Consider the following 13,547-nt stretch of genomic DNA (forward strand, 5'->3'; position numbering starts at 1 on the left):
AGGGAGGGGGATGAGTGAGTGCTTATCAGTGTAAGTGTGTGTGTGTGCGTGTCCATAGTTTAGCTGAGACAGTGTCCTTCGGCCTATCAGGCTAAGTAAACAGTCCTCCAGCCAATCCAGGTGTCCTTCATGGGGCGGGAAGAATAGTCATCACACAGTCGTTATCAGGGAGTTGTTTTGGTGGGCTCCAGCCTTGGGCCTGCAGCTGGGGCCGTGGTGTCCAAATGTTGAATATTGTTGATTTCTCCTTTGTGAGCAGCTCGAATTCTAGCACTCCGAGGCTGGTCTCTCGATCTCCCGTTGAAGAGCTGCGAGCCTCCCCATGATGGTATCAAACTTCTGTTCCGTGGTGTTGTCAGTCTTTTGATTCTGAGACCTCACAACTGCAGTGATCCGTTCCGCGATGTTTTCCAACTGTCGCTCAAGGGTCTCATTTTGAGCAGGCCTCTCTCTGATGTTTCCCCTCATACGCTCAATGGTGTTGTTTTGAGCCTTCACAGCAGCTGTAAGCGTCTCCAAGGTGTTGACCATATTACGTTCGTTGTGAGAGGTCGCACCTCGTCCCGTCGCTTCGAATCCAGCGGGCAGCCTTGTGGGGGTTTGAACAGCCGGTTCCGCTTTCTTATTTCTCTGATAAACCAGGGCTAAGCCAACGCCGATCAGCATGAACCCTGTTATCATGGTTCCGAATAGGTAGATATCTTCAGCGTCCTCGATCGACAGTCCCGCCAGGCACACGGTCCTCCAGTTCTCCACCCGTCCATCGTGTAACCGGCAGGGAAAGTCCCTCCAGGGCACTCAGGCTCTCCCGAGCCCCGACTTCTCGTTAAGGGTGTCAATAGCACTCAGAGACCAGTTGATCAAATCCATAATTCTCTTTTAGGTTTAGAGAACGACAGTATTATACTGAACATAAAGTTGTTTGCAAAACTTGTGCATAATTTTTACAAATGTACAACTTCTATTCGCATTTCAAGTTATGAAAACAATTCCTTAAACATGTTTGTGGCTTTTACAGTAAAAATGACAAGTATTTTCTACTCGGATTTTGAATTTTTTTTGTCTGAATTTAGATCTATTGTGCAAATATAGTATAAATGAAAAATTAACTCAAATTTCAGATATTTGAGGTTGTGCCAAAAAAAAAAAAAAGAAGAAGATTTTTTTAAAGGTGAAATATAGAGGTAAAATCAAAAGTAGTCAAAAACGGCCAATTATACTCTGGACCCCAGAGGGTTACTAAATACATTTACATGTCTTGGTGACTGCAGCTGGAACCTTGGCAAAAAGTGTATGTGTGTGTGTGGAATGCTAGCTACCAGCATTCATAATATAATAGTTACAATAGCAACAGTAACCAGGGGGGTGGGGCTTAAATGACAGAACAAAGACAGGCTACCATGATGTCACATGCCAGGCCACCATGATGTCACATGCCAGGCCACCATGATGTCACATGCCAGGCCATAAAAATCTATAAATAGGGGTGCCTCGACACACAGTTGTAGAATTCCCTTGCAGGTGATTTTAAGCTAGCGATTGAATTGTGTTTTCAGATGAAAGCGCTTATAACCTTCTCCCAAAGTAGAGTACTCTTCCTCCACCCAAACCTAAAATGTATATTTCTAAATACAGGGAAGCAATTGTATTAGAAAATAAATATAAAAATGAACACAGGACCATGGTGCCAAGAACAGTTAAGGCCCCATCTCATCGCGAAATGTGCCCACAGAGGCCAGAAGGCGAAAAACCTGAACACACATTCAGGAAAAAACCAGAACACACAGGCATGAAGAAAGTCATGGCTCAACCTGCTTGTGTGGATACACGCAAAGGGGACAAGCAGCTCCTTGAGAAATCTGGACTTGTCCCCTTTTATTTACAGAAAAACGATTACGGAATCGTTCCAGGCTACCTGCGTAGAAGAAAGGCAGAGAAAGAAAAGGCTAAGCAGGACAATGATGCCTGGTTAACAAAACAACAGGAAACAGTTAAACCACTGGCCGAACAGGAGAAACAAAACATTCTCCAGGGCCTAAAGAGGAGGTTTAATGAGCTAAACTTTGAATATCAATCCCTCCCTTTTACTATCTCCCCTTCACAGCACAAAAAATACAATTACAAAATGTTTCTTGAAGAGGCAATGAGTCAAGTTGAAAAAGACATTGCCCTTTTTGAGGAACATAAATACATTTACGTAGGCAGGGAAGATGCATCTGACGAACAACAGTTACAGCGGACTCCACTGCCACCCATTAGACCGAAAAACACAAAGTTGACACCCGCTCCTCAAGTCACACAACCAACGAAAAAGGAAACTTTCTCGACCGACAACCTACCACCTTTTCGTAGGATGTGTGTTCCACCTATATCCAGAAGTGGAAAGCAACCTATTCCCACCCAACTAGGTATAATTCCACAACCTAGTCCTGTCCCTCTGCCACCTATTTGTAAAAAAGCTGAATCTACACCCCGACCACCTGTAAGACCTCCAATGAAACGAGGTGTAACACCCATCCTTCCACCCATTTCCACCAAAAAGCTGTAGTGCTGTACCGTTAGAGTAGTTTTTTAACTACCTAACCCCCAACCGGTCTTGACAGAAGCCGCACCATCTGAGCCTGGTTCTGTCGAAGGTTTCTTCTTTTTAAGACAAAGGAGTTTTTCCTTCCCACCGTCGCCCAGTGCTTGCTCAGATGGGATCATTTGATTGTTTGTTGGGGTTTTCTTAAACATAAATTGGCCTATTGAAAAAATGTAGTGTTTCTTACTACATTTTATTTTCAATAGACCAATTTATGTTCAAAAAAAAAAAATTACAGCAGAAAAGAAAGCATGGGAGACATCTGATGCATTTCATTGCTTTTTAAAAAATAATTTATAATTTACCTGGAACAAATAAAAGAAAGTAAAACTAATCTTTTGTGGATTCTTTTCTTCAATAAGTAGTAGAATAGGCAGTTCTTTATACATAAAGCGTAGTGTTTTGTTAAAAAATAAAGTGGCACAGCGGCACTGTGGTAAAGGCCTGTGTTTTTACCATCAGCGTGACAGCACCGTGCCGCCTTTGCAGTTTTAAGGCCCAGGGAAACAAGCCTGCCAGCGCTCTGTAGCGGCTGTGACCGCTGCCGATAAGGAAAGGCTGCTCTTCATAGAGGACTCAAGCTCGGGGAAACCTTTTCTGGTCGACTCTGGCTCCCAGAAGAGCCTCTGGAACTCTTGTGTCGTCTTTACAATGGTATATTATTTAATCTAAAAAAAAATTTAAAAATTTAAAAAATTGGAGATTTCCCGTATCACATAACATGTGCAGGTACACTGGTACAGCACATGTGAGCGAAATTCTTATGTGTGTGCAACAGAGGTGTGCAAAATACAATAAGAGGAGGAAGAGGAGAAGTCTATCTTATGGCCAACCTCTGACTGTATCTTGGTCACATTACCCAGCAAAACCCAGTATGCAGGTTCACCTGTAACAGTCCTTGTGCCACAGATCAACACTGTTGCTTCTACATTAAACAGAAGAGCAGTGACGTGGGTGCAGGTCTCCGTGACTCCGGCCTTACAGCTGGAGTGGGCGGCTTCAACCTTCCCTGTGATGCTCACAGTGACCCATGGCTGCAATGCTGGTTCATTCAGTCTTTGAGAGTGCAGGACCTGAAACACACACACAAAGTTCTTGTCTTTAAATGAACTATGAGCCAAGGCTGACATAAATGTTTTATCTACTTAATCATTAATGTAACAGTGTTTAGAAAGTTAGCACATACATGTAATTTTTCATTTCTTTATGTGTCCATCTATAGAACGCTGCATGTTATATTCTAAATCTGCCTGTTCTGTCAGAAACCTGCCTGCAGAAAATGAACCTAAAGGATGTAATCACTTTCAAGATGGAGAAAGCATAAAGTGACAATTATGAATCACTTAATATGATAAGGAGATTCTGCAGGTCATTAATCAATGTATAAAATTAAAATAAAATGCATTTTTAGTGACACAAGATACAAATATGGAAGCAAGATGTATAATCGCTCAGTTTGGGGAAATTGTGGGTAGCCTGCAAGAGCCTCAACTTCTCCATACCCACAATGTGCAACAAATGGGCACAGCTGATCTTCAACAGTGGAACATCGGCCAGTTACTTCCAACTTTAACGCAGCTTGTAGTCTTGGAGAGCAGCACACCAAAACTGCATGCACAACTTCTGCTAACAGTGGAAACGGATTAAGAAATCCATGCAAACAGATTCATAAACCGAAAGAATATTATTTTACAGGATTAATGATCATATCAGCCGCTGGCTGATCACAAACCCTGAGGGTGTATCCACAGTATTTCTGATTTCGCGCCATTACCCCGATTCATAGCGGAAGCCGGTTTTTTACTTCCGCTTGCGCTGTTGTTGACAGTTGCGGGGTTACACCTTCACTGTTGATAAAGATTTCTCTCACTGCAGTTTGTTTTACCTGGAGTAAATGGCAACACATCGAAGGTGGATACACAGTAAAGATGTTTTAAAAAGCAGCGAGGACAGTTCAGTTGCAGTGCCTCACCCGTCACTTCTCACGGAGTGGGTAGATGACATGAAACTATGGCCCGATGTTAGCTACATCGACATTATTAATTACCTTGTATTTTCCGAAGGCGTTGATGGCGAGGAATTACGTAATTACAAGAGCACCGAGGCGTATAATTACCTGCACAGCAACAAAATTGATAAAGTACTGCTCAACAAACAAGGCGACTTTATTTTTCTTAAAGCAGCTGTAGAGCCGAGCCAGAGTATTAATCAAGCGAAACACTTAGCATGGGCAATGCTAAGAGAAAGTGGAGTAGTGGAGACAGTCGGCTGTTCCTGTATCGCCGGATTAGGGAGATCATGTAGCCATGCGGCTGCTATTCTGTGGAAGGTATATCACTTATCTGGATATCACAATGTTTAAATCACTGAAACAGAAACACTGGACTGGTCAAAGGCTGTGATTAAGGAGTCACGCTACTGCCATCTAGCCAAGTATTACGTGGAGCACTGTTTACATGTGAAAGACACTCGTTAACTTTGTGTGGGCTGTATGCTGTACAATCACATGAAGATAAAATATAAAAAAAATAAAAGACTGAACATTAAGGTCAAATTTACAAGACAAGAAAAACTATAGTTATAAGAAGTGACACAGAGTAGTATAATACATGTTTGTTTATATATATGTATATTTGTACACACACACTACTTTGAAAAAAATTAGACTGTGGATGTATATTTCTGCATCAAAAAGTAACTGACTATTAATATGAAATGGATAATATGGGTGACTTTGCCAGTGTTTATATCTGTTTTGGATATGATTCAGGTGTATTGACCCAGGGTCATATCTATAACATGCAGGACACCAACCGTGTACTGCTTTTGTTAGTGTAAACTTCCTCGTTATGTTAAATCTTGAGTATTGACAGTGAGAAAAAACTATTAATGTTTGTTACAGGTGCAGAATGCTGCGATCAGTGGAAAGACAGGGCTTGCGTGTACAGACGAGCAGCGCAGGTGGAATGCAGGGACAGCAAAGAACCTTGAACCTAAACGTCTAAGCCAGATAAACTTCAGACATCACAGGGCAGAGCAGCAGTACGATGTGAACTCCCGGACTGCAGTGACACAATCTCTCCCTAACACACCATATCACCTTACACATCAAGACTTTGAAGAGTTTATTTGAAGAGTTTCAGTCAGGTTTCAGAGCTCAGCACAGCACAGAAACAGCTTTAGTGAAGGTTACAAATGATCTTCTTATGGCCTCTGACAGTGGACTCATCTCTGTGCTTGTCCTGCTAGACCTTAGTGCAGCGTTCGATACTGTTGATCATAATATCCTATTAGAGCGATTAGAACATGCTGTAGGTATTACAGGTGCTGCGCTGCAGTGGTTTGTATCATATCTATCTAATAGACTCCAATTTGTGCATGTAAATGGAGAGTCCTCTTCACACACTGAGGTTAATTATGGAGTTCCACAGGGTTCAGTGCTAGGACCAATTCTGTTTACATTATACATGCTTCCCTTAGGCAGCATCATTAGAAGACATAGCATACATTTTCACTGCTATGCAGATGACACCCAGCTCTATCTGTCCATGAAGCCAGATAACACACACCAATTAGTTAAACTGCAGGAATGTCTTAAAGACATAAAGACCTGGATGGCCGCTAACTTTCTGCTTCTTAATTCAGATAAAACTGAGGTTATTGTACTCGGCCCTGAAAATCTTAGAAATATGGTATCTAATCAGATTCTTACTCTGGATGGCATTACCTTGGCCTCCAGTAACGCTGTGAGGAACCTTGGAGTCATTTTTGACCAGGACATGTCCTTCAACGCACATATTAAACAAATATGTAAGACTGCTTTCTTCCATTTGCGCAACATCTCTAAAATTAGAAATATCCTGTCTCAGAGTGACGCTGAAAAACTAGTTCATGCATTTATTACTTCCAGGCTGGACTACTGTAATTCATTATTATCAGGATGTCCAAAAAACTCACTGAAAAGCCTTCAGCTAATCCAAAATGCTGCAGCAAGAGTCCTGACAGGGACTAGAAAGAGAGAGCATATTTCTCCTGTTTTGGCTTCCCTTCATTGGCTTCCTGTTAAATCCAGAATTGAATTCAAAATCCTGCTCCTCACATACAAGGTCTTAAATAATCAGGCCCCATCTTATCTTAATGACCTTGTAGTACCATATCACCCTATTAGAGCGCTCCGCTCTCGCTCTGCAGGCCTACTTGTTGTTCCTAGAGTATTTAAAAGTAGAATGGGAGGGAGAGCCTTCAGTTTTCAGGCCCCTCTTCTGTGGAACCAGCTTCCAGTTTGGATTCGGGAGACAGACACTATCTCTACTTTTAAGATTAGGCTTAAAACTTTCCTTTTTTCTAAAGCATATAGTTAGGGCTGGACCAGGTGACCCTGAATCCTCCCTTTGTTATGCTGCAATAGATGTAGGCTGCCGGGGGATTCCCATGATGCATTGAGTTTTTCCTTTCCAGTCACCTTTCTCACTCACTATGTATTAATAGACCTCTCTGCATTGAATCATATCTGTTATTAACCTCTGTCTCTCTTCCACAGCATGTCTTTATCCTGTCTTCCTTCTCTCACCCCAACCGGTCGCAGCAGATGGCCGCCCCTCCCTGAGCCTGGTTCTGCCGGAGGTTTCTTCCTGTTAAAAGGGAGTTTTTCCTTCCCACTGTCGCCAAAGTGCTTGCTCATAGGGGGTCATATGATTGTTGGGTTTTTCTCTGTATCTATGAAGCGCCTTGAGGCGACTTTTGTTGTGATTTGGCGCTATATAAATAAAATTGAATTGAATTGAATTGACTTTATTGACAGTGTTAGCAAAGCACCAGTGAAGCCACTTTTCCTCCTCAAGAACACATTAATTGGAAAGTGTTACAATGCCTCGCCATCTGCAGGTCCTCACCGCAACAGTAAAGTTGATGAGCAATTTTTTCAGCCACACCAAGCACACAGTTACAAACTAAGCTGTAATCCATGCAGGGCATTCTACCAGGCATACATTCAAGTTTCTGAAGAGCAAGCAGAACAATTACAAGAAGAAACAAAAGAGCAAAGTGCATCTGATTTGTGGCACAACTGCAGGAAAATCAGACTTACAGCAAGCTCTGCTAAAAAAGTTCCAGTACGTGCCACCACAAAAAATGACAAATTTTTATCTGAGCACATGTACCCTTCCTTTCGTGGGAATTATGAAACAAACTATGGTAAAGAAAATGAAGTTAAAGCTTGTCATCAGCTGAAAGAACAGGGTATGAACATCCTTCACATGGGTAGTGTTATCAGCATCCAGGAGCCATGGCTCTCTGCGAGTCCTGACGGGGTCATTGACTCAGATGTGCTTCTAGAAATAAAATGTCCTGTGCAGACTTATCCTTCACTCACGGAGCAGCTTACCCAGAAATGCAGCGATATCAAACTGGTAGATGGAGAACTGCAGCTGCAGAAAACTGGCAGCAGAGGCTATTACATGCAAGTGCAACTTACAATGTTTTGCACAGGGCTCAAGACTGCCACACTTGTGATCTGGACACCTACTGAGCATGTTTCATTTACAGTGCAATATGATGAAGCATTTGTAAAGGAACAAGTAAAACGCTTGAGAGGGTTTTACTTCTCATATTTCTTACCTCGACTTGTAGAGGAGTATGCAGCAGGACGGTTTCAGTTAAATGAGAGATACTTGAAGATAATGGGCAAGCTTTAATACATGTTACAACTATAAATGGGACAGTCAGACACCAACATGTCTGCAGAGTTTGGTCTCTGTCTTGTGAATGAAAGGAGACATTCAATATGAAATCTGTTAAATATTTCAATACAACTAAAATGTACGTAGTTGTAACATATGGTGGGAAATGAATGACAAACTGACAACATTAAATGTTGTGAATAGTTCTGTATTTCTGTAATCTTCCAACACAAAAAAATGTCAAGAATGCACAACTAATTATTGTAGATTTGAGAAAAACATTTTTTTTTCATTTAAGAAATTTATCACATTGTGGTTGAATAAAAAAGTAATAATTGTTCAATTGATTGATTGCAATTGTTTTATATATACACATACATACATACATACATACATACGCACACACACACTGTATCACATAACCTTTCATCTAGAACACAAGATAAAAAAGTGAGACCTGGAATTATTTACTCTCTACATATATGTACATCAAATTTTAAAATAATTACATTACACTACGCAACTTTATGTCCTGAGTAACCATCTTAATATCCCCGAGTCCACAATTGTTCATAACATACACAATTATTGTGTATCACGAATGAGATCCTCTCTTAAGTTCACTAGAGCAGCACATATTCTCAGTATCTTGTCTACTTTAGGAGCCATGCTTATAGGAACAATTTGTGAAAGTATTTTGTAGACTTTCAAGCGTCTGATTGCTCTTTCAACATGGATTCTTACATTTGCAATCCGACGTGTGTATGTTACCTGTTCCTCAGTTAGCTGTCTACGTTTTTTTGTGAAAGCGGGTATTACTAATCTAACTTTTCTCTCAAAGAGTAAGTCTTTAATTGTAAAACCTCTATCTGCCATGACTTCATCACCAGGTTTTAGGTATGTTAATATTCCAGAGTCCATTGTGATGAATTTGTCACTACATCGGCCGCCATATGCCGCAGACACAAACATGATTAGTCCACATGGTGCAACAGCAACCAAATATTTGACTGTGTTGTGTGAATAATAATGGCTGTATGATTCCCCTCTTGAGCCCAGATTTCTGGGTTTCTGTAAAAGGGTCTCACTGCAGTCTATAATGCATGTACTATTTGGAAAGTTCTTCTTGAAGGCTTCAGGCATAGTTGCTTGAATAGTTTCTTTTGGCAGCCATGGAATTAATGGTCGGAGAACTTCCTCCAGCTTGTCTAACCAGTGTGAGATGATCTTGCTGGCCATGCTTTGTGATATATGAAACTGGCGGCTTAGGTCACCTATTACACGGTTACTCTTTAATTTCATAAGTGTCATGAGGACTTGATCTCGGACAGGCATGGTAAATTCATTGTTGTCATATCCTTCCAGTGTCGACACAAGTGTGTTAAATGTTTCTAAGGCTATCCCAGTGAACAGCAAAGCGTCTGCATCATTTTGAAGAATGAAATATGCAACTTCATCACACTGAGTCATCTTATCCTGCACATCTTTTCTGCGAGACCTGTTGCAGTATTGATGGTCTTGTTGCGAAGGATCCTCCCACTGTGTGTGGACTGAGTGCAGATGTGGCTCAGGGGGTTGTGTGGAGATGCTGGCCTGGTCTAATTCCACTGAACGTAACACTGTGGAGTCTGAATAAGACAAAAATATGATCAGATGTACAGTCTGTCATGGCAGCCTACGTACGCTCTTACAGAAACCTGTGGATACGAGAAGCAGAAGAAGCAGAGGGAATATCCCGTTTAAGTTTAGATAGTATTTGTAAAGATATTGACCATATCCTTTTCTGAAAGTGTGGATATAATGGATGGGGTAAGGTACTGACATGCTACAACTTTATAGTTGTTAAATTCTGGCTACAAGTATACATACCCATCTTGTACATGTTTTTTTTTAGTTTTTTTTAATTATTATTATTATTGTTATTATTATTATTATTATTATCCTACCCAATTATGTGTTTCTTTTAATCAGAGTATGCTGTTTTAATGACTTTACAATATCATTTACATTGTGTTCCTTACATTTTCCCTAATTGTATGTTATATTAATCCTATATTTCCATCCATCCATCTTCATCCGCTTTATCCGAGGCCGGGTCGCGGGGGCAGCAGCCTAAGCAAAGAGGCCCAGACCTCCCTCTCCCCAGCCACCTCCTCCAGCTTATCCGGGGGAATACCAAGGCGTTCCCAGGCCAGCCGAGAGATATAATCTCTCCAGCGTGTCCTGGGTCTGCCCCGGGGCCTCCTCCCGGTGGGACATGCCTGGAACACCTCACCCAGGAGGCGCCCAGGGGGCATCCTTGTCAGATGCCCGAACCACCTCAGCTGGCTCCTTTCGATGTGGAGCAGCAGCTGCTCTACTCTGAGCCCCTCCCGGATGGCCGAACTTCTCACCCTATCTGTAAGGGAGAGGCCAGCCACCCTTTGGAGGAAGCTAATTTCTGCCGCTTGTATCCGCGATCTCGTTCTTTCGGTCACTACCCACAGCTCGTGGCCATAGGTGAGGGTAGGGACGTAGATCGACCGGTAAATTGAGAGCTTCGCTTTTACACTCAGCTCCCTCTTCACCACGACGGACCGGTGCAGCGTCCGCATTACTGCAGCTGCAGCCCCAATCCGTCTGTCGATCTCCGGCTCCCTTCTCCCATCACTCGCGAACAAGACCCCGAGATACTTGAACTCCTCCACTTGGGGCAGGAACTCATCCCCGACTCATCCTATATTTCCGTTTTTATATTTCTAATGTTTGCCTTGTTTTCTTCACTGTCTAGTCTGCCTCTGTCTTGCCTGTATGGATGCATTTACACCGAAATGTCCCCAACAAAGGATGTTTTAATTCACCACTATTCCAGTGAAACACGAGTCTCCCATCTTCCTGCTACCAGTCTGGAGTTTTTGTTCACCAAAGCACACACCAACTTCATACTGACGGACAGATCACTGCCCTTTTGCCGCCTTGTCTGACCGTGTTTTGTGGCTGTGGTTCACTTCACCTCACTCTTCCCCATTCTTGTCATTAAATCAGGCTGTTCTGCAACCATGGCAGCCATTCACTCTATGGCTTTATTCATGGTGTATTTTACCCCTTCACCAAAGGCCGTTCTCGTTTCCAACATTATATTTGCAGTGTTCGTCTATTTATCAATATCTGCGGAGTATTTTTTTTAACGAGTATCCTATTTTCTAAAGCACAGCATGTAAAGGGTAGCTCGGTTAGCAGGATGCTAGCATGTAGCGCTTAGTGAGACACGCCTCAGACGAGTTGAGCAAAGACCCCGTCTGTGTACTTTATACGTGAGCAACGGATTTAAATAAAATTAAGGTTTCAAAAGACAAACTTGAAGATAAAAAAATATATATATACTCACCGGAGAGCCGCCAGGGTTTGCCGCTGCCATCTTGGCGCTCCTAAATTCAAAACTGCCTCTGCAGTCAGGCAGGGGAGGCGTGGAAATTGTCTTTGAGTTAGTCAAACGTTTTCCTTAGTTCGAGTAGATGATAAAAAAAAATAATAATAAATGGGATTTTAAGTCGGACTAGGCGTTCTGTAATGATCTCTATTTAGGAGAAAAACTTAATCACTCACCTTTAAACAGCTCTCTTTTAGGAGACACACTGCTGGCTAACGGTGTCATGTGATCAAACAGCGTAATTTAATTGGCTGAGAGCCACTCGACTCGATCTGGTGCTGATTGCTCTGGCTTGGGTCATTAAAGTTCATCACTTTTGCAGTTGAATTTTTGCAGGTGAATTTTTGCAGGTGAATTTTTTTCAGGTGAATTTTTGCAGGTGAATTTTTTTCAGGTGAATTTTTTGCAGGTGAATTTTTTGCAGGTGAATTTTTTTCAGGTGAATTTTTGCAGGTGAATTTTTTGCAGGTGAATTTTTGCAGGTGAATTTTTGCAGGTGAATATTTTTGCAGGGAAATTTGGAGGATAAAAATTCAGTGTCATAAATTCAATGTCTAAAAATACTTGAATTCTGATGATACTATATTTCTTCCATACCGCAGTATGTCATGGAAATTTGGACGACGAAATATCACATAGGGTCGCTCAGCGTTGCCGAAGAGGACCGGGAGAAAATGCAAGCTTGACAAACGGGACTGTAGTTTTTCCATCATCTATTAGTGTTTGTTTTCCACGCTACGCTATTTGGAAAGGTTATTGATATGCTGCGGCCTGCATCCGCGCCGCTGGAGTTCACGCACATCGTCCCCACGTATGTACAAACAACCTCACGTCGCTAGTGTTAATAGTGTGGATAGTGTACGTGAGTGCAGTGTAAACGGAGAAAAAAGGGAAGAAGATAACTAGCACAACAGCTAACCTTGGACTGTGGCTAATGAGCTAATCAAGAAGCCATCGGTAGTCTCGGAGCTAAAGACTCTGGACTACCCCTGACAATGCCACCCAAGAAAAACTCAGCCTTGGAGGAGGCGGAAGATATCAAAAGATCACTGGACTTCCTATCACAGGATGTAAATGACATTAAAATTAAACAAGACAAAATACTTAACCTAGTGCAGGAAGTGACAGAGTTGCGTGTACGCCTTGCTGAGCGGGACAAAAAAATAAACAGCGCTAGAGAAGAAAGTCGAGGATTTGGAGCAATACTCAAGGATAAACGATGTTATTGTGACTGGGATTAAGATCAAACCCCGCTCTTATGCTCATGCTGTGACCTCCGGTAACAATGAAGAAACCGGCTTACGGGAGGAGAATTCGATGGAGCAACAGGTGGTGTCTTTTTTTGCGTCTAAAAAGATACACTTGGATGTAAATACCATTGATGCCTGTCATCCTCTTCCCACGAAGAACAACATGCCAGCGGTGTTCCTGAGGTTTGTCAGCAGAAAAAACAAAGTTGCACTAATGAAGCAAGGGAAAAAGCTAAAAGGTACTAACGTCTATCTGAATGATCATTTGATTAAAAGAAATGCGGACATTGCTAAAAAAGCCAGAATCATGAGGAAGCAGGACAAGATACAGAATACTTGGGTCATGAACTGTAAGGTATACATCAAACTGAAAGGAACGCCTGAGGAAGCTAAAGTGGTGATTATCAGAGATATAGAGGAATTGAATAAATATGAATGAATACTACTGAGGGTCTGCACAATCTGTGTCAGTTAAGGGAGCGTAAACTCATACAATGACATCTAAATACTCCTTAAAACGGAAAAAAGATGAACTAGAAACACATGAACGGAGTTTAAATCTTGAGGATTTGGAACTGAAGCATTTCAAATATACTGATCATAATGCTTTAGATCAAGAAGATCAT

General features: G+C 41.8%; 1 protein-coding gene across 1 annotated transcript; it reads left to right on the forward strand.

Annotated features, from left to right (window-relative positions):
- The first annotated feature begins 1,405 nt into the window (after nucleotides 1-1,405).
- On the forward strand, nucleotides 1,406-3,447 carry LOC146554988 (uncharacterized). Its single transcript, XM_085252121.1, has one exon. It carries the CDS (start codon nucleotides 1,616-1,618, stop codon nucleotides 2,546-2,548), a length of 933 nt encoding a protein of 310 aa, XP_085108247.1. The 5' UTR covers nucleotides 1,406-1,615; the 3' UTR covers nucleotides 2,549-3,447.
- The last annotated feature ends 10,100 nt before the right edge of the window (nucleotides 3,448-13,547 follow it).

This window comes from Mchenga conophoros, linkage group LG17 (assembly GCF_057382185.1).
Source record: "Mchenga conophoros isolate Kocher_MC1m ecotype Shallow Benthic linkage group LG17, M_conophoros_male_GT1.1, whole genome shotgun sequence".
Classification (NCBI taxonomy): Eukaryota; Metazoa; Chordata; class Actinopteri; order Cichliformes; family Cichlidae; genus Mchenga; species Mchenga conophoros.